The 27,048-nt window shown below is 29.9% G+C and overlaps 1 protein-coding gene across 1 annotated transcript; it reads left to right on the top strand.

Annotated features, from left to right (window-relative positions):
• Positions 1-1,815: 1,815 nt before the first annotated feature.
• On the top strand, positions 1,816-22,922 carry LOC113551497 (monocarboxylate transporter 12-like). Its single transcript, XM_026953765.1, has 6 exons — positions 1,816-2,141; positions 7,771-7,868; positions 10,776-10,979; positions 13,407-13,533; positions 18,090-18,269; positions 18,578-22,922. Exons 2-6 carry the CDS (start codon positions 7,799-7,801, stop codon positions 20,007-20,009), a joined length of 2,013 nt encoding a protein of 670 aa, XP_026809566.1. The 5' UTR covers positions 1,816-2,141; positions 7,771-7,798; the 3' UTR covers positions 20,010-22,922.
• Positions 22,923-27,048: the final 4,126 nt, after the last annotated feature.

The following is a 27,048-nucleotide window of genomic DNA, read 5'->3' as shown; positions in this document are numbered from 1 at the left end:
CTGAATTTAAATGACTTTAAATTAATTCAAAAAATATATTTAGTATACATAAACTATTTGTTATTACAATATATTTTTTTGAAATTTAAGCGTTTATTTTTTTGTTCTTTGAATTTTTTTCAAACACTATTATTTTTTGGATGAAGTCCACGATTGCTATAATTTATGCTATTGTAATACGACTGTACCTGTTAGTCGTGAAAAATGTATTTTTATTTCACTGATTTGATAAAAAAATAACAAAAATTTGACAAAAATACGAAATATTACAATTAGAATATTTGTACACTTATTGTATTTAATATTGTGTGTGCCGCTGCTAACACTCTAACAGTCAACAGATGTATGTAATATTTCGTATACTCTGCTGCAGCGTATAATATAATAATACGTATAATAGCGTATAATTAAAGTACTATAGATGTATTATTTTCATTTATTAGGCTTAATTTGCTGCCGCTTAACTTTTATATTACTTTGTCTATTTGTTAAAATAGTACGACTTTATATCACATTCGTCTGATTATTAAAATGTATATCATATTATTAAAATGATGAATACAATTAGAGTAATAATAAAATAAAATAATTTATGTAGGAGCAATTCTGCTAAGTGTCGGGGGCCTTTGCACATGTTTAGAAGACCAAAGGATAAAGCATATACTGACGGCTTTTTTAAAAGTTAAGATGAAAAATCCATTGTTAGGTCAGATAATTTCTTACCATTATTGATCTCGTTTTTACCAAGTATATAAGTTATGTTTATAATGTAAATATAAATATTTTTGTTTTGTGGGATCCTTTAATAATTAGCTTATTCAAATTCTACTTTTTAAATATTTTTTGTGTTCTGTGGCAATATTAACTTCTATTTTCAAATGAAAACCTTCCTTTTTATTGTAAATTATTTAGTGGAAAATTGTTTATACTTAATTCAAAGTTCAAATGTGTTGTTACTTGTTTCCCAATTATCAAAATGTTTATATGAAGGATGATTAAAAATATTCTTTAAAATGGTTTAACAAAAATATAAATTAAATATTACAATATTGGATATAGAAATTATAATTGAACCGTTTTTACAAATACTGATGGATAATATAAACAACTAACATTCTTAATTTCATGCCATTAATTCCTTAGTACTCTAAATTAAATAACTCAAAAACTACTTGTTTGAATTTTGATTTTTTTAAACGAAAAATTATTCAGCAGAAAAGCCAATTATTTTTTTAAGGGATGACGGCTATGGTTCATATTTCATCGTATATGGGCGAGAAGTTGCGGTTTGGATCGATTTTTCACCCATCAAACCGATCATCTGTGAACCAGTTCGAGGGCTGCCGCACAACCAAGTAAGTATTCGTCCACATCAATAATACCGTTGTACTATAAAATGTTATTAAAACAACCAATCAAGTATAGGTATGTGTATAGGCATATACGCTAAACACAATATCGGACGCGTAACTATACATTATATTCGTCACGGTAGCCCATACACACAAGCACGGGGCGGCGCGCACAGCGTCTAATATCGATCGGCGGCCGGTGCCCTCTCCGCCGCGGCCCCGGCGAGGAGGGCGCGCTCGTTCGTCGTCTAGCACGCGGACACTCGCACGCGCACGAGCGATCGTACACCGTCCGGAAGCGGCGGCGACGGCGGCCACACAACGTCCCGAGTCCACGTCCACAGCGGTGCGCCGTGAGACAGGTCGCGCGGTCCCGTGTCCGCGCGCGTACAGAGTTGCAGTGTGCGGCCGCGTGTTGTTTGAGTAACGCGGGCGGCGCGTGCGATGCGATCCCGGTCGCGGGTTACCGGCGGCACGACGACCACGGCGATTGCACTTGCACCGGCACCTGACGACGACGGCGGCAACGGCGACGACGACGACGACGACGGCGACGGCGACGGCGACTATCACCACCACTACGACCACGACGACCACGGCTGTCGCGACGGACCGCGTTATCGCATCATTGTTCAACGTCCCGCCGCCGACGCACCTCCGCCGACGGGACGCCGACCATCAGACGACCGCGACATCGACGGACATGGCCGAGGCGGTGACGAGTCGCTGAACGACGACCAACGCGGACGACGGAGATCGCGGCACGCTCGCGGATACACCGGCCCGACCGTGAGTATATACGTCCGACGCGAACGTGTTATATTTTACTATGCAATAGGCGTACCTGCTGCAGCGCCGTCGCTGGAGCTGTTAACGTTATGGCCTACGTGAACGGGACGAGTGCGTGCGATTTCTGTTCTGTCGCGGTGCGCGGGCCATCCGACGCGGCGAAATACGAGATGGCTTGTTTTTCGCCGCACTCGCTGCATTCGCGCAGGACAAAGCGCGAGCCGTATATTCGAAGAAAAATTCGACGCGTATCGATTCGTATCGATATACGTCCCAAGCCCGATATACAGCTATGTACCGTTCGATGTAGGTATAGAAGCCCGAATTGACATCTGTGCAGGCTAGACGATGAGATATATGGGAGTACATACGAGCATATCTAAAAAATGTTAAAAATGTGCACGATATTAAATTGCACCAACAGATATGAATTCGCGCGAAAAAATTAATTCCGAGTCAAATTAAGAGATTCATATAAGAAAATAAACTCTTAATTCGTCTACGGGCGAATACGTATCACACGGATTATCGCACGCGTGACTTCTGGAGAACGGTCGGTTTCGGAACGATACGTTTCGGTTCAAAAATTATTATGTGGTGACTTTTTTAAAACAATAAAAAAGACTTATATGAACAGTCCTGATGTTTCGAGACTTACGTATTTTCCGCGTTAGATAGTTCGAAATAAACTCCTTTCTTTTAAAATGCACAAACATCGAATTACGTCAGATATCGGACTTACAATTTTCTTAGTGCTTAGAGTTTTTGTAATAGGCATTTTGCAAACCAACGATTTGTGCCTATGAACACACTATTATTCGCTTCTAACCCTCTTGGAAAAATGCTATATTTCATGATACAATTTTACGCCGATCGATTCATAAGTATTTCATTATTTTATGTCCATTATCGGTAATAATAATGTGAATTAGACAACGATCGCGATAATCACCATTATCGCGTGAGTATCGGTGTTTAATGCTTGCAGTCCGTGTGGAACCGGTGGATTCGAGTAGATCGATTGAGTATTATACTAAAATTTGTATATATAGTGTATTCGTAGCGATTAGTCATGCGGAGGTGCTGCGTGCTCCAAAAATGCAAATATAAAAACCTGTTGTAAGTTACAATCTAATAAATAAATAACGGCCCACATAAAATCTTTCTTCAGTTTACACATTCATTTCAAATCCACCTCTGTCATATGTATAGTTCAAATACAATTTACAAACTCTAATTATTATTATCTTCGCGTGGATATCATTTTTATTTTTTAGTCAACTTAGAAGATTTTCGGACGTTTGGGATCTGCGGATGATTTCATTTTGTTCGACTTATACAATCATACAACTATCATACCGTGTTGAATGTACGATTACACATGCTATGTTTATCATCATTTATGCGAGTTTAATATAACAAAAACTCGTATAACGGTAATGACTTTACTGTGATCGTATTCGAAATATTATTGTGCGCAGTAAAACGGTTTGTGTCCGTTTTCAAAGGGATAATAAACACGACATTTGTATAAACATAATGTTTGTGTACGATATAACCATATAAGCACGTCATATAGACATATAGTACTAAATATATATCTACATCGTCCAGTATATTATATAATTTATTCGTACGTAACAGGCTGTTTTAAGTGTAACAGCTTAAACTGACTGAGTTGTATATAGACTCAATAACACTGCTAAAATATTATATGCTTTTCAGTAGGTACTTAGATTATTATGTTTTATCGGAGAAACCATTGGTTGTTGGCTTTCGATTTTGTAGCCATTTTGTATCATGTATGTGTAATCGTATACGACATGCACAAAATAGACGAATCCGCAGTCCACGTAGGTCGTAGGTATACGTAATACGTTTAACTCTGGAGTTGCGAAGTGTGTCTTGTTAACGGACTCGCCCATAATATTATTTATTACCACGGTTTAGGATGTTAGAATTCAATTCACACACGCGAACTCATTCGCGATTACAGGGTCTTTTAAAGCTTCCTTGATAATTTTTTAGGCTAGGATGTTTAGCTTACAAATTTGTATCGAGCACTCGCATATTATATTAAAATATACCACGGCCAAACAGCGTCTTTCTATAAACGACATTTTCCGACGATAATGCGTTTGTCACAGTATTATGTTATATTATTTATTGTAAAAAATATAACGTATTGCAACGATAATATGTAGGTATTTTACATTTGCGAGATGTTTGCGTTTGTAGGTATATTATTGTACTTATGTTGAAAATATTCCAATGACCTATTTGTGTGTAATATTCATTGGAATATTTAGCCGCACACCAATAAACACCGATGACTCGTTAATTTATATAATGGCACAATGCATAATAAACTACATTTACAAACGCTAGATAATATTACTCATGCAAAAATAAAAAACTTGCATGAAAATTAAAAATAATTTCTTTCATTGTTAATTGTGCTCTATCGAATTCTTTATTACGGACTATGTACAAACGATATTTTTATGTAGTACGTCATTATACGACTATGAAATTCAATACTACATTGTAGGTGTATTTGCGCGGTATATATTCGTTACACGTTATAATATACCGTAAATCGTCATATGTAAAATAAAATGAAAACAATATTATGTATTATGTATACCTATATACCATACGGTTCAAACAACTCAAAAGTCTCACGGTAACAATTTTTTCCTCCTCTCCATGCGTCTGTGATTTGTGTTTAAAAATATCCATTACAATTTTATCTTGGAAACAAATCAACTATATCTCTAATGCGTTTTTCCGCAATCACCTTTTAAGTAGTAGTGGGCATAAAATAACAAACGACAATGCGCTTATATCTATATTATATCTTATATCTACCACGAGGCCATTGGAAGTTGTAGGTATAACATTATATGTATTGATTATAAACATTTCCCGCTGTATATTCGTTATATATTATATACTATATTATAGTCTGTAGGTATACAACATAAACAGCGCGCTGATCACGTGGGCATTGTATTGGAATGAACTTTTTTTATTCGTATAATCAACTATTGTGATGTTCCACAAACGGCGTGTGCCGTAATTGTATCATTTTCATGTAGTTGGGTAGGTATATATAGTGTAAATATATAACGTGCTTATATGGAAACTTGATTATCTTGAATATCAAAAATGCAGTACTTACTACACTGCCGTGGGACACCAAGCAAGTACTTTACAAGTAATATCAAACTGCTGACAATTATAACATTTTGGTATAATAAACAGCTTTATATACCTAACCTCACCTTCAGATGTCTGATGATGTTTGTGACATTTAAAAAAAAATCTTTAATATTGGGTTTTAGTTCACTGAATACATTTTAGTATCACTTTTTTGCATACACCGTTACTCGTTTTAAACTCTATATACGTTAATAGCTCTATTAACGTTTCTAATTTTAAACGAGAATTTTCTTATTAAATGAGGAAAAAATACAGTATATTTCAGTCCTAATATAAATCATTATATACGGTAGTAAATGTCGAAATAAAACTACTTCACAAAATATTGCGTGTCCATTAGGTCTTATTGAGTTTAGTTTTCGATTCTGGTGCTAGCACAAAAAGTATTCTTTAATAATACTAACTTTGACATGAATATATACATCTAAAAACAAACAATAGATACATATAACAAACATTAGTCTGTTTGATTGAAATAAAAATTAATAAGTTATTAAAAAAAAAAAATATTTGTCAGTAAGTATAAATAAATTATTATTATTATTTTATTATAGTTATAACAATAATATTTTTACTAAGCAGTTTTGAAATGTACAAGAAGTATATTTTCGATTTTTTAATATATTGTACTGTATTGTATATCACTAAAGTTTAAACTTTAAATCCATGTTTTGATAGACAAAAGTTTCAAAAAATAAAATAAAAATAATATAATTCAAGTACTAGTAGTTATAACTTATAATAATAGAATTAATAAATAAGCGTAAATCTGCACGATATAGTTTATATTATTGATAATATTATTTTTAGATTTAGTTCACTAATCAATAACCATTTCTTTACTGATAACTTCAAAATTACAAATTGTAGACAATTTTTTATTTAAGCAGTAAAGTTTTATAAAACACTTACTAGATAACTGATATAATATTGTACGACGTTTATTTTGGAAAATATAAAAATTTCAGATCTTGTAAATAGTTACGGATTGCTGGTTGTGTTAAGTTATGTCATGACTCATGATATATAATAAAAGGTTTTTTAGAGTACAATTTTTTTTAATAGTTTCGTTTCTGGGTATTAATAACTTGGTTTTTTGATACAGATAAATAACAATATGTATAAATATAAGTTTATTATCCAAGAATAGCTTTTTTAAATATAAATTCTTTAAGTGTTATCCAATTGTATAGTAGATTGCTAGGTATTGTAAAAATATTTATTTATTGTTAGTCATATGATAAATTATATTATGTCATACGTTAATTAACTATAAATAAAAGTTGACGGTACTTAATAATTAGAATCAAAAAATATATATTTATTGTTATAACACTCAAGATTTTGAAAAGTGTTAGAGCTAAAATGAAAGTTATTCAGTTTTCAAAAAATGTTTAAATGAATATCAAATTTCAATTTTAATTTTAATTTCCAACAATCAATCGATTATCAATTTGATAGCTATCTGATTACTTTTTTTAAAGAAAGTCTTCGTATAAAACCAGATCATATTGACCTATATATTTATAAACAAATGTTTCTCTTTTTAGAATTATTAATGTTTTGGTGTAACGCCAAATATGTGTCAAATTATAAATAACTGATTAATATATTATATATGCATATATATATATATTGATAGCTACTTATTTGTCGAGAAAAATATATTATGGCCTTATTGGAATATTATTAACTAAGTTGTGTAACACTGACACAACCGGTAAACGTGCCATTCATCTGAAATCTATATCGAAAAATAAATTAGGTACCAAATATATATTTTATTTTACTTAAAACAGTTTTGTACATTTCAACCAGAATAGATTGTGTCATAATATATGTGCAGTGTGCACAGTGTTCGTTTAACCTATCTGACAATCATTCATCACTGTTACAGAAACAAAACGTCATTCAGTTAATAAAAATTTTTACTACACTTTGGTGATCTCATTTTAAATAAAACTTCAAAATATTTCATTGTGTACTAAATTTAAAAACTAAGATATTTTAGCTTGATGACAATTTTCGCGTAAGTGAATGCCATTGAGAATGATTAACACTCGTTCGTATATATCACTATACTTCAGTGGTACATATTACTTTGGAATTTATTGTCTATTATTTTAGTGAATTAAAATAGCCATATAAAATATCGTTATACATTATAATATAAAATATCACTAAATATGTCTTTAATAAAAAAAATATCTCGAAGCTCGTCCACTAAGAGTCTTCTTCATTCTATGAAACATGTCTTTTTCTTCTCTCATCACATTCACTTATTGTTCTATTCTTTCAAACAGATTATGTAATAAAAAAAATTTTAATTTTAAAAAATGAAAATATAAATTTACAAAGTTTATACTATAAATGATAATAATAAAATGTTGTTTATTTGTTTCAGTGTAACGTTAAACGAATATTAAGCAATAATGAGCCTAAAGAAGAAACCCAAAGAAGACGACCACGAAGCATTGGCCGGAGAAGAAGAAGCTGTCACAGGTGATTTGAATAATATATTCTTAAATAATTACATGACTAAAAGTTTGCATATAAATGTTGTCAAATTATTCATGTATATTAAATATTATACGACGAACGCGCGTTCCACAGCAATTCAAACTTGCGTGAATTACCTAAAAAAAAAAAAAACAAAAAGAGTATTGTTTTATTTTAGGTACCCTATATTTAATGTTTTTTTTTATATATCTTTTGCATATTATTTAGACAAGTGTATGATATATTGACATTACACTGCTGTAACAATGGTTGGTACGAATTTCTCTACATTCGTTTTGTATCATCCAAACATGTATTTCATATTGCACATAAATATAATGGCGTGTCCAAAGAATACTTATTTAAGTGTATGAATAATAATGTACCCACGCGAGTGTGTATGTGTCCCTGTTATTGGCCGCGTTTCCCCACAACAGTTAAGGGTCAATAACACGATGATTTTTTTTTAACTGGCCCAATAGTTTTCGCACACTTTTGGCTTCGTTCAATAATATTTATATAATTTTTCAATTGATTGCGGTCGCTGTCGACATATTATATTGGACGCTTGTTGTTTATCAGGCTATGGGACCGTCAGTGCGTGTGTGTGGGAGGGGGACAACTTGTACGACCATTGCCAATGTCAGTGTACTAAATACAAATAAGCTATATAGTTACTATACTGTTACAGAATGACCTTGGATCATTCGTTCATTAAGTTTAAAAATACTCGTTGAGACACATAACCCTAATGAAGGTTATTCCTACCTTGACGTATTAACTATTGAAAAGAACCGTTAATTCCGTAATAAGCGGGCAAAAATTCTGTCGAGAGGAAACTGTACAATGTGCCAAAAAGAGAACTTTTATTTATTTAATGGTCCAATAATAATTATCGAATAAGTCACATTAAATTATATGAATTCAGCTTTAGATTTGAATAAATATTACTGGAGATAATAATGGGTAATTAGTAATTACTATATTTGGCAGACCTATGAACTTTTGTAATTGATTATTAAAAGCTCCATTAATTATATAGCTACATAACATTTTACACTCCTATACACTTGTATTTAAAACATAAAAGTTAAAAATATATAATTAACATGTCATATAAATAAGAAGCATTCTAGGTAACAATATTATGTATTATGTTTAACAAAACTAATTCAAAATGTATGTATACAAAGACAATTTTAAACTAAATTAAAATTATCTTAATTTAAATAGATATTATTAATCATACATTACATTTATTAAAACTGTAATTAGATTTATATTGTCCCCATACCGGGTGATCCATTTAACGTAAGATATTATTTCAAAAACTATTAACGTCTTTGAAAATATTTATTTTACATAGCTATTGAAGTCGTTACTAAACAAAATTTCTATAAAAATAATATTTATGTTTTAATATTTTTAACCTTTTTATTTTTTTAATTGTGACATGCACTTTTTTAATTCTTCATTCTATATTTTTTGGAGCACTTTGATGTATACAATACAAATCTAATTTTGGAGGAATAATTTATGAGTTATAAGTATTTAAATGTTGATGAGTAGAGTAAAGTGGTACAGAGATAACCTGCAAAATTTTGGACCACAATACTCCGTTTATCTTAGTTTTAGACGTTTTAGTACTTGTCGAAAATTTAAATTTTATAGATCAAAATACTCTGGATAATATCTGCTTTGATTTGTGGAATTTAAAAATAACGTTTTCATTCAAAAATCATAATATATTAAGCATTTTTAAAATCATGATAAAAAATAATAAAAATGTTGTTTTATAACGACTTAAAATTATGTAAAATAAATGTTTTTAAAAATGTTAGTTTTCTAACATAATAAGTGTTGTATGTTAAATAAATCTCTTCGTGTATATAAATTATTTAAAAAATATGCACCACAATTGATTGATTATTTATGTTTGAAATACTATAAAAAAAATGTTATAAATTCATTAGTACACATTTCTAATTATTAACGTACCATTATTTATTTAACAGTATAAGAACTTAAGTGAATAGGGTTCATTCACTAAGAATAAATCAATTCTAATCATAGTTTAATCAGATGATTAAAAAAAAAATCATAAATTAATAACAATCGATGAATATTTAAATAAATAAAATAAATAAATAAATAATTTAAAATATTTTTGTTTTAAAAAAGGTTTATTAATAAATTATTAAACTATAAAACGTATATTGTTTGATCTTAGGTGATTAAATACGTACTTAAAAGTTGAATCTGATTGATTATATTATGTAAAAAATATTTATAATTACAATATATATATAGCTTGCAAATAATAATAAATTATGTTATGTAATATTTAGATATATGTCCATAAGTTTTGTACTTATGAATTTGTCTATAAGATTTCTACTGTCAGCATTTTGACTTAAAAAAAATAATAATTATAAGACATTATAGTATGAATTAAAACTACATAGTAGGTACTCATCATGAGTCAATCAAAAATAATCTCTATAAATAATAATTATTGGTAATTTTTATATTGGAACATATTTAATATATGTTTGTTAATTTATTTGACATACATATAATATATGTCGTATAAACACATAATAATATATTATACTTTTATACCTAAATTAAGCATATATGTGTATATATAACAATTATTAATTATTATTAAACAATAAATTATGTATAGTATATTGACTAACAATTTTTTGACCATTTGTTAATCTAATAATAAAAGGAAGAATTGTGATTTTGAATTATAATTATAAGATTTAAGACAACGTTTGAAATGTTTAAACATTCTTCATTCCTAGCCATTGACCAGTTAGTGATATTTTAAAATGCAACTGCATCATAATGTTATATATCAATCAAAATTATATTATACATTTTTGTGATATTGTTATATAGATGGTCAAAACTATGTACTCGTTCCTCCGGATGGTGGATGGGGTTGGTTGGTACTTCTGGGAAGCACATTGGTCAACATGCTAATTCCAGGCACCCTTAAGTCATTTGGAGTGCTGTTCGTAGAGTTCACCGAAGCATTCCATGCGTCAGAGACCGCAGCTTCGTGGATACCAGCAATCTGCTATTTTCTCTATTGTTCTTTAGGTAAATATAATTTATATTATATTATTAGATTGTATAGAAGATAACGTGCAAATTTATCCAACATTCATTGTGTTTATAATAGACAGATGACGCACCGTTATTCGAAACTAAAGTATTATATATATATTGTAGTTAATCAAAATTAAACCATCTTAATTAAACAGTTCCACGTTTCTAATGATACAAATTGCGTAATATAATGATTTCACTCTATTCATAATTTGTAATTGACTGAATTATATTAAAATTTAAATGTTAGAAAAATGTAATAAATTAGCGTGTAACATAACGACCTAATATAATTAGACATAATTAAGTTATCAATAATCATAAACATTTCAAAAAGAAAAAAAAATGAATCAATAATTTCGTATTAGCTTATTAAAGCTCGTTTATTTAAATGAAGTTAAATATCATTGATTTGAAAAATAGTATCGAATTTATAAAGTATAATATTATTATTAGCTACACATATCATAATCAGTTATTAACAGTATCAATAATTTCAATAATCAAACAGGAATACTGAAACTTTAAATTGTCTATCATCAATTTTTATTTTATTCGACTATTAAAATTAATATTTATTTCTTATATTTTTGAATTAATATATAGTAAATAATTAGATTCCAATGGTTAGATAAGGTCTTAACTGACACTAGTGAATATTTCTATTAATAGTTTTTAATAATTATCGTTTAAATCAAATAATAATAATATGTACAAGTACAATAATAAATGTAATATTATAATATTATATTATTTTAATGATAAAAAATATAAGAAAAGGGGGATCACTCTATTGTGCAGTAGGTGTCGAGTGAGTTACAGAGTGTACTCTGGTTATTAAATATATCGATTACTGTTGCAAAATTAATAGACAATACTTGACTACATACATAATATTATAAAATATAAGTACAAGTGTACACAGAAACATTAGAAATTTTTAGATTGTTTTATAATGTATTTTATAATCTATTGACTATTATACACATTAATCATAATATGAGACCATAATAATAAGTGGAAACGAAATAAATGTTTTGATAAATTATAAATATCATAAGCAAAACTTGTTTAAATTTCAAAATGATTAATGACCCACATTCTCATAAAAATATATACATATATTTCATAATATACCTACTGGTTACTATTTACTACTAAAATATGTATAATATGAATATTGTATGCTTAGTATAATACAATTTATGTAATTTTTTCCATAGTAAATATTTTTATAGCTAATAAACAAGTTTAATTTATTTATATTTTAATCGCTCTTAAAAATATCAAATCACATTATTATTTTTAAACTATTGTTTTTTTTATTTATTAAAATCCTTACAATTTTAGTTTCAAATAATAAATTAAAATTACTAATTTGATTCAAATTTTAAATATTTCACTAATTTGTTTGTTTTTTTGATGAGTATAAGATAATCCAAAATTATTTAATGGATAATGTATATTATTGACGTTTATTTTTCATATATGTATTGGTTATTAAAAATGTTACCAGTATTTTAACCATGATAATTATAAATTTCTTCAGTTTATTTTGAATCCAATCTATACAGTTCTGTTACTTCTATTTTATTTAAAATTGTTATAATATACCTCCAAAATTGATGAAATAACCATATTTTATGCCGTTTTACTGACGGTAGATGTTAGTATAATGCACCTAAGGGAATAGATTTTGCATATAAGCTGTTAGACTACATATTATACGTAATGTGTTCAAAGTATATATTATACCATCCATTCGCACTCAATTAAAACTGTTAATAAACATGTTGTTTGTTTAGTTTATAATTAATTTAAGGATTGATTTCGCGAATAATTTATAATCATGGCTAGGTATGGGTGGTATGACGTGGATTCGACTGCTTTGTTTGCCTTTTAAGCAAAAGATTCTCTACATTAAGCATAAGCACATGCATTACTATGTAGAAGCAATGATATTCAGTAGGTAGGTCACATTTAAAAGGATCAGTGACAAAATTATTTCCTGATACAAATTGGTTACACGAAATACAAATTTTAATTAAAATGTGTTGTACTCTACGTATACATTATTATAATGTACTTTCGAGAAAGCCAATTCAATATGTTTATTCATATTATTTGTTGAATTAAAATATATTATTATGACATCAATCAAAATAATTATAATGAATGGGTTTCTATAATATATATTATACTATTATATATATGAATCACTGAAGAATTTAAATGAACTGTGCCAAACTGTATTAGTTATTTTTTATAGGTAGTCATTAATTCTAAATCCTAGTAAAAAGATTACTCGTATAATAGTACTATGTCTGAAGATTATTAAATACACAAACCATAAATATTATAATCTATTTAATGTTGATTTAATTTTTTTTATATACATATATTATATGTATATATTAGGTCCTGTTTCGAGTTACCTGTCATCAATATATTCATATCGTACAGTAACGTTAATTGGAGGCACTTTAGCTTCTCTGGGATTGATGCTCTGTTACTTCGCCGACTCCATCACATTTCTGTACTTCAGGCAAGTAGTTACATATTTAATTAATTTATAATAGTTTTACTATTGTTTTATTCTACGTTAATTTCAAAGAAAAGTATTAATACTCAATTATTCTTTTTCTTTGATCATGTTTGCATAATATATATTATAACATAAGTGAATTATAAACTGGGCGATTATTTGAACATCTCATTATTTAAACTCATTTTCATAAAGAAAATATGATTTTTCAAAAATATTGTTTGTTATGACTTCAGATAATGTAAAAATATAAATACAGTAGAATCTCATCAATTCGGACTAATTGGAGCTCTAGAATCTAAATTATCCATTTTAATGAAAGTCTGAATTAAACAAAATAACCAAAAACCGTATAGATTTATACATAATATTAGGCGAATAAAGGAAAACGCGAATGACAATATTTAATTGGTATTTAAACGCGATAATATGTAGAAAATTCGTGGAACTTGTATTTTAGAAAAAAATAAACATAAAAACAACCTTAATCAGCTGTCAGGATTAAGCGAAGTCCAGTCTAATGGTGTCCGGATTTATAAGGTTCTACTGTATTTTCATAAAATGTTAATTTTTTTTGAAATAATAAGTGTATATCATTCTGTATGCGGGAATACATTGATTTTCCTGTTATCTTGCCTTTGGTCTTTGGATTACTTATTATAAGTACGAGTAAAGTTTTAAAAAATCAATATTTTGAATTTGAACACATTATAACTATTTGCTTGTCAATGCGTTTATGTCCCAAATACTGAAAAGAACTTTCATACATTATTATATTTATTTACTTATTTACATTTATTAACGTTTCTTAGCACACGGTAGTATTTATCTTGTGATAATCGTATATAATTATATACATGCATAAATAAACCTATATCTATATACTATTAGTGTGCTAATGATTTTTTTTTATTTTCATAAAAGCTTAAGGTATACAATTGGCCACGAGAAAAACATTATATTGACAAATCAATTGGCATTTTCTTCAACGCTCTTGAGATTTATTTATTATTATTACAAAAACACAATATTTAACGGGAAATTGCGTATGCCTGCAATACATACTTAAATTTAATTTGAATTGGATAGCCTATAGACATAGTTAGTAGGTACAAATATCAATTCACCTATTCCGCAGCGAGTAATAATTTTTCCTTTAATAAATTACATTTCACTACATGCACATAATAAAAATGATATCGAAATAATCTTATAAACGTGGCTATATGTTTTTAACTAACGAGTGAGAAATTCTTCAATAGTTATCAAAATATGTACTGCGGGTAAATTATTATTAAATGTTTATACTGCATCTGTAATAGTGTTATCAATGAGAAAAACTCTAATAATTTCCAAAAAAAAAAAAGATTTCTTCTTTGCTTTTTAGTTTTTTTATTCTCGTCCATACAATAGAATGCCAAATTAACAAAGCACATACATTATTTTTCAAACAGATTAAATGTACGTAATAATTTTACTGTTCTCTTTATAAACTAGGTTTAAATTGAATTAAAATTATAAAAAGGGAAAAATGCCTTTGTTATTTAAACAATAAATAACACAACTATAAAAATTAATAAATAATTACATATAATAATGTTAACAATAAAATATCATTGACAGTTTTATTTTATTTTTTATGATGTAGAAACTAGAAATGTTAGAGGTTACTAAAATCAAAAGTTTGATTTAATGAATAATGCATTTGATTTTATAGTAATAAATCATCATAAATTGAAATCATTAATTATAATGTATAGTAGTAGATATATGAAATATACATTTTTTGGTCAGTGTTTTACCATTAATCATCAATATTCATAAACGAATAATAGTTGATATTTTAAGTTACTAAATAAATATTATTGAAACGTCTTTAATTGAATATGAATACCTAAACTGTTTTTAATTTTTCAATAATATATACTTATCTATTTTATATACCTATTTTTATTTAGTATATTACTATTTTATATTTGTAAAGACACATTATTTATGCAAAATATTATTTATATTTTCGACTTTTTGAGTGGTTTCAAATTCAAATTTAATTTCGAATATTTATGTTATTATCGATTCTAAATCTAAATATATAATATGATTTATTTTGTTATTAAATAACTTATCAGCTGATTTTAACGTTACTTTGATTTTCAAGTTTTAATTAAGCATGGCTGCTATACTCTAAGATTTTATAGTTTAATTGATTACTTGAATATATGTATTAATACATAGAATACAGCTTACTTCTTAATAACTATTATTCGCGGTACATAGAATATCCTTTTCTTATTATTGTGTCCAACAGTTACTATTTAGATTACTTCCAATTCCATTGGGTTTTTATAGTAATATATTTTATCAAAGTATTCCTAAACAAATATAAATATCCCTCTTAATTATTAATTGTATTATTTATTTAGATATAGAATTGCACCATCTGAATAATTTCAATGTCTCGTGTTCTAGATATCTATAAAAACTAATTACAACATTGATACATAATAAATTCATACAATTTTATAAATTTATATTTTATAATATGTATATTATATGATTTTTATATTTTTTATTAACTACAATCTTTACAGTTACATTTGTTTATTTTTTATTTTGCATATGAGATTTTTTTTACAATTTCACTGTTTATTGATTAACAGATAAGTTATGAAATCTTTATTGTATATTGTGCACCATAATGGTTATTTGTTGTGACGTATACAAATAATATAAATATAATAAAACGTCCTGTATTACAATAGATTCGGTTGAGCCCAGGTGAGCATGATGCATCTGGTTCTGTGTAAAGTTTATAGTCAGATCGTGAGTAAGATTCGATGTACAAAGTCGTTATTACTATTAAACTTATTTGCACGTGCTCTCTGTGAAATTAATTCTGATCGGCGTCATAACAGTATTTATCACCTTATGATGTATCTATTTATCAAAATTTGGTAATGCTTTCATGTACAAAGAAAATAATTCATGTAACACATTATCTGTTGTTGTCGAGATGTTGTCGAATGATTAGTTTTTGCTTGTTAAATATAACACAAACAACAATATCGATAAAAATGAAGATAATATTTATGTAAGAAATTCTATTCACATCGTTGAAGTATCGTAGACTCTATCGAGTAGATACAAACAAAATATATTAATCAACACATTTTAAATCGATGTATCCTATCTTGACAATAAGGTATATTCAATAATGACTTATTATTATATAATAATATAATTATAAATATATTATAGTTTTTTTTTTATAGTCTAATTAGAAAAATCATACCATGTCAATAATACGTAATTATATTGTTACTTTTTTCTTTTAAGAAAAATTTACAATACGGTATAACAAGCATATTACGTGTAGAGAGTAGAAAAAAAATAGCTTGAGATTATTTGCTTAATATATCACCAAGTAGTAACACTTAGCTTGAAAATATATTATTACCTATATCTACTGGCTATATTAAAAATGTTTATTTGACTTATTAATCTGCTTAAATATGCCTGTATAAATAAATAAATAAATAACTTTATGCTAAAACTTAAAATGTCACAAAATTTAATGTAGATTATGTAATTAAAGTTTATGTCAATAATACTAACGACAATAATAGTATTCAGTTCTCGTTCTCCTTCATATTAAGTCAGATATTACGTTATTAAACGACAGTGACTAGATAGCACTTATCAGCTATACTACAGAAAATCTGTATATATTTTATTATATTCATTGTATTTTGTATCTTAGGTAAATGTTTATGACATCGATCACAGTTAAATCATATCATATATTTTATTCCAATTGCAATATTCATTGTATACTTAAATTTGAATTGGAGTTCAAAATTATTAAGTTAATCATGTTTTATATCCTTTTATAAGACATATATTATAAATAGGAGGTAGGTACGCACTGACGAAAATCAAGCCAATAATAAATCATATAATATCCGACACTTCCTAAAAGAAAAATTCCGTCCCTCGAGCTTTTTGATAGCTGCTATATAAATTTACGCCGACGTTTATTGATCTGTAAACATTAAATAGCAATATGAGCATATATAGTGTGAAATGAAATTAATCTACCGAAAAACAAGGTTTTCGACATACATCGGGAAACTGAAATCGTACTTGATGGTATTTCTCTCGATTTTTCGAATCCTACGAGACGACAAAATATTGGGTTGCAGGATATACAGCGCATTTACTGGATTGTTCAATCGGATATATATTGCCATGTTCTAAAATAAATATCCAATCATTTTAATCGCCAGTAACTATAAATTAAGAGTTTATTTTCTCCAGTTTTATTAATTTGCTATCTATTTGTTTCTTCTTCAGAATACTATTTTTTGTGTACGACCCGCTAATTATAATGTGTTGTACTTCCAATATGTTATTTCTTCTTGAAATCTTAGCAATTTCCATGAGTGAATTTTTACTACTTTTAGCCTACTTTTTCGATTTTCTATTTTATCGCGTTTTAAAAAAATGTTTGAATGTTAACTATTTTGCTAACGGCCACGGATCATTGCGTGTTTCAGTTACGGGATGATGTTCGGTTGCGGCGCGGGTTTGGCGTTTCCTCCTGGAATATTCATCGTGACATCGTACTTCGTCAAGTACCGCGGATTCGCCAACGGAGTGGCCATATCCGGCAGCTGCTTGGGTTCCATGTTCCTGCCGCCGTTCCTGGGCTACCTGATTGACAACTACGGTTACAAGTACAAAAACAAAAACAAAATCCCTTCCTCCCCTCCTCAAAACACGTGTCGTATACTACATTATATTATATAATATATTAATATGATTGTTATACATACGCTCGAGTGGTCAACCGAAACGGTCCGAAAACTCTTGAATATTATATTTATATAAATCGTTTGAAGTTTCGGGTCGCGTCGATCCTTTCCTCCCCACCCCCTACTAAATATAAAACATAAAAACCACCCCGTAAATACATGTGTGCGTGTGTGTGTGTGTGTGTGTGTGTGTGTGTGCGTGTGTGTGCGTGTGCGTGTGTGTGGCGCAGGGAGGTGGTGCTGATACTCGGAGCCCTTACGCTCAACGTGTGGGTGGGCGCGATGCTGTACCATCCGGTCGAGCAGCACATGGTCAAGCAGTATGTGGACGAGTGCGAGTGCGGTGACGACGGACTGGACAGCGGCGGCGAAGCGGACGCGGCGGCGTCGTCGATTTCCCTGGCCGTGCAGGCCGCGGCGAACTCGGTGACCGGGGGCAAAAGCTTGACGGAACTACACCGGTGTGGCGATGACGACGAGGACGGGCGGCACCAAGAGACCGTGTCACTGCTGGCACAGAACCTCAACGGTTACGTGATCGTCAACGAACTGAACGCGTCCAGCGTCAAAGTGCCGACGGACGACCGGTACCTGCTGGCCGGCGGCGGCGTGGCGGTCATCGCGGCGGTCAAGAGCAAGTCGACGGCCCGGGCCAACAACTGCGGTTCCGATTCGCTGAAGTCGCTGCAGGCGTTCAGCAGCTGTGGCTTGTTGCGGACCACCAGCGGCGGAGCGGCCGACCACATGCAGCTGCAGCACCACAACTTGCACTATCAACATCAGCACTGCAACCTGCAGGCGCCGGCGTTCCGGGGCGCGAACGGATCATCGTCGCTGTCGTCGCTGCGGTACGTCAGCACGCCGTTCCACGGCAGCACGTTGGTCAGCCTGTACGAGGACTCGCAGCCCAAGAAGAAGCAGCAACAGCAACAGCGACGGCGGCGCCGGAACAAGCGAAACAAACGGCGATCCGGTAAGCAGCACGAGCAGTCGCCCTCGCGGTCCGCGAAAACGGATAGCGACGGTGACGGGGCCGACGGACAGACGTCGTCCCGGCGTAAGACCGTGGCCGGCGCGTTACAATTGCTGTCCGACCCGCTGTTCATAGTCATACTCGTGTCGAACGCCACCACGGCCATCGGGTACACGAACTCGGCCATCCTGCTGCCGTCGTACGCCATCAGCATCGGCCACGACAAGAGCAGCTCGCAGTATCTGCTGTCCGTGGTGGCCGTGCTCGACCTCGTGGGCCGGGTGGGCGGCAGCACGCTGTCCGACTGGATCCGGCTGGACAAGCGGTACTACTACCTGGGCGGGCTCGTCCTGTCGGGCGTCGCGCTGTTCGTGCTCCCGTTCGCCGACGACTACCCGACCATGTGTTTCGCGTGCGCCGCGTTCGGGCTCGGTTCCGGCGTCGTGGTCGGCATCACGGCCGTTATAATGGTCGACATGCTGGGCGAGGAGCGGCTGTCGTCGTCGTACGGCATATCGCTGTTCTGCAACGGGCTCGTGCAACTCATCGGGCCTCCCGTGGCCGGTTACATATTCGAGACGATCGGCTCGTACAGGCCGGTGTTCCACGGCATGGGCGTCATATTGCTGTTCGGCGCCTCCACGTGGCTGGTGACTCCGTTCCTCAAGAAGAACCATCATCGCCACTGACTGTCACGGTCGCCATCATTTATTCTCTACAACAATATTATTTACATACAATAGGTACACACACACACACACACACACACACACACACACATACACACACTGGAAAACCATCAAAATACACATAATACATAAATACTTATAAATGTACAAATACACAATTTTAGTATTATACAAGTGTGATAATATATAACGATTAATAATACATATTTGCCATAACCGACGCGTATAGGTATATAATATACGATTAGTGTAATTTGGTGGCACGTCAAAATATCCCGGTAAAAATATCCCCGCCAAAAAACATTCCACGACAAAATATCTTGCGCAAACATTAATTAAAAATTTAAAGCTTTTTTTTTATAAAAGTTACGTAGATATTATTATAATACAGTTAGTTATTATTGACATTTGTAGAACACGAAAAAATGTATTAAACGATGTTAAAATAAATATTAAAATAAGTTTTTCGTAAAAAATTAATACGCTTATTATAATACCGAGTTCTGTGCTATCGATTTTAAATATTTATTTTTATTAGTTTCATCGTATCCTTTTACAATAGCATTAAACCGCTTGTCTAAATTTTTATATTTTCGCCTTTTTTTGGTTGATGCACTCCAGCCGCTTTTTATTCAATTTTGGCCTCCCGTAGACTTTGTTCTCGTTTTAACATATTACTTCTAACAGCAAATTTTATAATAAAGATTATCACTTTGAAGTTTGAGTTATTTTATTTATGCGGGATATTTTTTCATGGATTATTTTTGCGAGACTATTTCGACCGAGATATTGGATATTTTGTCGTGGAACCGTGTAATTTATAGTTTATAATATATATTATTATTCCCAGTGGCTTATTTGAGTGCTGTAAAAGTAATGCATCAAAAGTATTCAATATTACAGGTCATACGTCGTCGTAAAATAGTATGTAAATACTTATTAAACTCAATTATATAAATCTAATTTTCAATATTATGATGGTTATTGTCACAGTTGTTACCGCATGTCAATTATAATCATAATTATAGGTTTGGTTTGTTTGATGAACAATCAATATTGTATGGGAAATGGTTTTAAAAATTGTGGTGACTCTTCTACATGCGTTTTTATCTGTCAGAGATAAAATGTATACCCTAGAGGGACGCAAAATTAGAAGATTGAATATCATCCATTATAATGTTATAACAAGAGAAATTTTGCAGCACCAAAAATGTCAATCAAATATTATGCCACTGATATAATATTACAATATTTTATTAATTACTCGTACTTCGTTTAATTATAATATTATTAATATGTCACGTATGTCACAGAGATGATTCCGTTATATAGAGGTGCTTTAAATTTCATTCTATTTCTCTTTCTGGGCCAGTATATTTAATGATTTCAAGAATCCGTGACTCACAGATAATGATGTGATGATTGCCACAACCCACAAATACGTGAATGATCGATTTGCATTTAAACTTGCACAGCGTAATGTAACATATTATTTCGTCGTACGTCTCTTTACGATATCGACGATTTCTAGAATAATATTAGAAGGTATAATAATAATATATAGTTTTTCAAAAGATACATATCCCAGGCGAGCCGACCATTATGTCGGTGGTGAAAAGAGCGCCGTTGACATAAGTTTTAACTCGTAGGCAGCCGTTTACCATGTATAATCAATTATTTGTATTACCGATTCGTTAACCGTCAATCATCACCGCGTTTATTATTATCACTGACGATAATATAAAACACATTCCATCAGTGTGCGCGTTTTCCGTTGTATTTTTTTCCGCTATAATTTTTCAGCTGGTTTTTCATAAACTACCGAACACCACCGCAGGAATTTGTACGAAAAACAATGTTTACCTAAAATTCAAGTAGCGCGATGAACAATTTTTATACTAGAGGCGAAAACAAAAACTAATAAGGACAGCAAAGAAACAACATTGTTAAATATATATATATATATAAGTATTTCTAAAATGTATAATCACACACTACCCGTTTTAGACTTGAAGCAATCACCTTGAAAAAACCCTCTAGGGAAGTCACTGCCACGAGCGTGTACAATACCATATCGCTATCATATAAAGAGTTCCTCGTTTTTACGTAGAAATAATAAACTATCATAAAATAAAATATCGAATACGATACGCGCAATTTAATGGTCGACGGTACTACCCACCGACAAACCATTTTTGTTTCGATTCTAATTTTTAACCGATTCTTCCAACCCCCCGACGTCACATCTCATATATTATTGTTATTATTTCGCGCAGATGACCTATAATATCTGCAGTGACGTGTGCTAACATCAAACTTGTTTTAGCTCATATGTTTTTAAGTGTATAATTTATAGTTTATACTTTATTTCGATATATTCATTATTTTTTTACACGTATAGTCGTTAGTCTCTCTTCTCCCTATTCTCATGCTCATGGATCATGAGATTCTCATGTTTATACGAGCCTCGACGGCCGTCCCCATTTCATCCATTTGAGATGCTGAGATGCGTGACGTCAATATTATTCTATGTTTTATTGGAACCAAAATGACGAATTTAAACACAGAGGATATATTTAATATAATTTAAATATAATGTCTAATTATTTTGTCTTTTCGTACCTGTTGTTTATTACGAATCTTCCGTGTCGGTTATTATATAAGTATATAACACAATATTATTTTGTTGTTGAATTGGTGGTTACGTTGTTTTTTTGATTTTTTTTTTTTTTTTGTCAAGAATTTATATATTAAACGTTCTACTAGGTATAGAATATTTCTCAGAACTGATAGATACCGTACATAGTTAAAATGATATAACGTTAAATAATGTTGAACGAGTTTTATTTACATCCATTATTATACTATAAAATATAATAGTCAAATTGACGATAAATATATAAATTAATATGAATATATATATATATATTTTATATTATTACAGCTAATGAAATGAGAGAAATGTACTTCACATTTTGAATATTTCTAGTAAAATATTGTAATAATAATAGTAAACGTTATAATATTTTGTAGACCATTATTTTAGTGTATATAGTCATTTATTTTTAATTTATTATACTTGTATAGAAAATATATAAATCAATGTTATTCAATTAAAATATTATATAAATAAATAAATACATTTGTAATGTATTCCAGTCTTTTTCACAGTACCTTCATATTTTATTTCAAGTCTTCAATCGTAACAATCATATTAAGTTTAATCCACTTGATTTATAATTATTATAAAGCGAAATACACGTTATGCTAAATAACGGTCTTAGTGTGATGACGTTCAGCAGTGTGTACGGAGTACCCTACGATCGACAATAGTATTTGAGAAATTAAATATTAAAGGTATACGTCATATACTATTCAAAGTAAGTACTTAAATACATTTTATGAAACTTGTTTTTGAATTATATTAAAATAACCAATAGGTGGATACTTCAATATTTGATATGAGCGATCTGTTTAAAATAGGAGCGTTCCAAATATATAAAAGTTAAATATTTCGATGAAATTGATATGACCAATGGTAGTAAGTTATAAGTTATAACAAACACCTAGCTGAGTAGTCGTGCACGTTTGCAACTCTTTCACTTACACAATGTAGTTAATTTCACCAACGAGACTGACGAGGTTATTCCAAATAATAATGTTGTTGAGAAACGTTAAAATTAACAAATATACAGTGCAGTAAACACTTAAAACATTTCTATCTCTATACATTTTTACTTTTAGTTTGAACTAATTGAACTATAGGCGAAAAGTTGTCGAATTCTCAATCTATAAACACATAATTTTTGAATATTATATGGAATTGCAATTATACAATTCAACTTTTGAAAACCCGCTATTTGGATCTTTGTTTCTGCCCTCAAAATTTTCTGAAATATAATATGATACGTGGTTATTTATGAGATAACATTCCCTGCCTTTTGAAAATAAAAAGGCGCGTCACTGAGCGGCATCTAGCAATTATAATAATAATAGGTATCAGAAACGACAAGAACAGTGTGTCGTTCTAATATAGACACTATGGTTGTGTTATTTTTATTAATTATTAAAATGGACTTTATTAAACAAATACAATACTGTTCGCCTGTACGCTTACCCTTCAACAACAACAAAAAAAAAAAAACAATTTTTTTCTATAATATATTATTAATTATTATAATGTAAGTGAACTACTATATTAATTTACAGAATTGAACAAATGTATATATTTTTAATCATATTATTTTATGGTAAACAACACGATATACCTAATATTATAAATAATACAGACATAATATTAATTAAATGATCAACGTTTGGTCACCAACAAATTTTGTGCGTAATAGTCGTGGATCAATAATTGATCAATTATTATTATTAATATTCTAATGTATAGACCTAAAACTTAACTAATAATAAAATTAACATTTTAATATTTAATAAACAAGTTAAGAAAACTCACTCTAAGAGCGTGGTAAATTCCAGATTTCGAAACATACATTTTATTGTTTATTTTTGAGATAAATTTTCAACAGATATTCTTATCATGTGCTTAATATTTGGTTAGTCCGTATTCAAATTTACGTAAGTCCCTGAATAAAACTTATAATGCCGCATTTATTGAACATCTACTTTGCACAATTCCGCACGGTGCACGCGCTTTTTTAGTGGCTAAATGGTTGCCCGTGATGATTTTAGGTTTTATAATGTCAATCTGCAATACTAAGACCCAATTGCGCCTAAAATAACTTTTTTAAAGAACAATTGCAATTGGTCATTTTTGGGATCGATAAACAAATTGCAATTAATAATGCGCATATATATATATATATATATATGTATAATACTTTAATTAAAACTTTTTTATGTATATATATATACAATTATTTATGTTTTACTATAATAATAAGAAACCGATTTTAAAAGTTCTTTGCTAGTCATTTTTTCAAATTTCTATTTCCCTACAATGAACTCTACGACTAAGTGTTACTTTAAATATGCTCGATTAGATCTATATTTATCTTGTTCAGTACTGTTTATTGCGATATAAGTGCTTCCTTGTATTTTTTAGGAAGACGTTTTTTAACAGTGAAAATGGTTCAATTTTAAACTTTGAGGGTGGTTTACTGGTACCTATCTGCCTTCTACAGATAACAAATTAGATCAAGTTAGTATTTTGAAGGATCAAAAACTCTAATTAAAAAGTAGTTTTTAAAATAACCATTATGTAAACAATAACATTGAAGTAAAAATTAGAACTTAAGATGAAATCTTATAAGATTTTTAAATTAGCATTAACTCAAAATATTTTTAATCTTTCTGTGGTATTTATTTATAGATATTAATAAATAATAAATATTTATCAATTCTAAGTTCGGTCAAATAGCTTTTAAATTCTTATATAATATCCCAGATAAATTCTCTTATTGAAACATAAAAATATTATAATACATAAGCACGATTTTTATTTATATTCGTTTGATTTTTTTAAACTTTAACGAAATCATGAACTTTTTTAAATTATTATATACTTAGTTAATAATTTATAAAATTTTCAATTTATATAGATATGGATTGAAAATTCAATACACGAATCTCTTAAGTTATTCTTATCAGCATTAAGAAAAATCCTTAGTATAAAAGATAATATACAAATTAACATGGCATGCGCATAATCCATGTATTAATAATATGTTTATGATTTTAAAAGCTTTAAACTTGTACTTAGCCACACAATGATGATACGCAAATTCCAATATAATTAAAATTAACCGATCTAATTATCACCAACCTGCAACAATTTGGTCACTATTTTTTTCTTTCATACGCACCGAACACTATTGATTTGTCAAACCTATTAGAATTTATTGCTGGTAGTAAACTAGTGAAGTGGTGAATAGACCTGGAATATTTGTTGAAAAATAGTATTTATTAAACACGAGAATATTTTTGGAGCACGTTGATGACATTTTCGAACTATGAAACAAATATATACAGTCAATGCCAAAATATGTGCAAATTATTTCTGGATTTACAGAAAGCAAACATAAGAACTACAAATTTATTAAATAATCAGAACACAGTACTCCAAAATCCAAAAATAAATTGTAGTCGTATAACATGAGAAACGATTGACCGGTCTGTGAAATGCCTTCACAGTTAATCCCAACCGACACATCCACCATCAAAGTGTTGAACATTGCAACAATATTTACCTTAAGTATTAATTTTACCACAGATGCACTTGTTTGAATGTTTGTTAAGCAGGTATATACAACAATACGATTATAATTTACAAATATTGAAAGAATTTTGATGATTCTTAGCTACAGCCAACTTATAATTTTTTTTTTAAGAAACTCTTCAGCTGATACAACCTGATCATATTGTAGACAAATATTATTATAAATATATCATTTCTCATAAATTTTTTGGTGTAAAGCCAAATACGTGGCAAATGTTAATTGTATAAGATAATTAAAAATAATAATATATTTATAATATACCTACCTATTTATTGAGAAAAAAATATTATTATAGTCTGTACAAACTTATATTTAACTGACTATAGTGCAATACAACATTAAACATATCGTTCACTTGAAATCTAAATCGAACAATTAAATTACTAATTATATATACGGGTTATTTTTTAAACATACTCTCCCATTTTTATGCTTAAATTATGCATATATTCAAATTCTGATTTTTGAAATTTTTAAATGTAATTAAAGAAGATATTTTCGAATACTTAGATTTTTCACAACATTTAATGAGTATCTTGTGACGATACCAACTTTGGTTTTTCAAATGAGAACACAATATATATTTTAAAGCAAAATGTGAATCAGGTAATTTTTGAAAATGTTGACGTATTTTCATCAAAATTATTTGCAATATGTATATATTTTTTTTTTTTTACATAAATAAATGTTGTACATTTCTTCCATAATAGATTGTGTCATAATTTGTGTGTGGAGTGAACCGTATTCGTTTGAATTATTTGACAATCATTCATCACTGTCGCAGAAACGATAAG

Source organism: Rhopalosiphum maidis, chromosome 2 (genome assembly GCF_003676215.2).
Source record: "Rhopalosiphum maidis isolate BTI-1 chromosome 2, ASM367621v3, whole genome shotgun sequence".
Taxonomy (NCBI): Eukaryota; Metazoa; Arthropoda; class Insecta; order Hemiptera; family Aphididae; genus Rhopalosiphum; species Rhopalosiphum maidis.
Note: the sequence above shows the minus strand (reverse complement) of the source record. Positions and strands in the feature narration are given on the sequence as shown.

Bases quoted from the DNA above. Each gene is read 5' to 3' on its own strand.
- LOC113551497 (XM_026953765.1), top strand. From the start codon at position 7,799: ATGAGCCTAAAGAAGAAACCCAAAGAAGACGACCACGAAGCATTGGCC. The intron at 7,869-10,775 runs GTGATTTGAATA...ATTGTTATATAG, and splicing joins AGAAGAAGAAGCTGTCACAG to ATGGTCAAAACTATGTACTC. The intron at 10,980-13,406 runs GTAAATATAATT...TGTATATATTAG, and splicing joins TTTTCTCTATTGTTCTTTAG to GTCCTGTTTCGAGTTACCTG.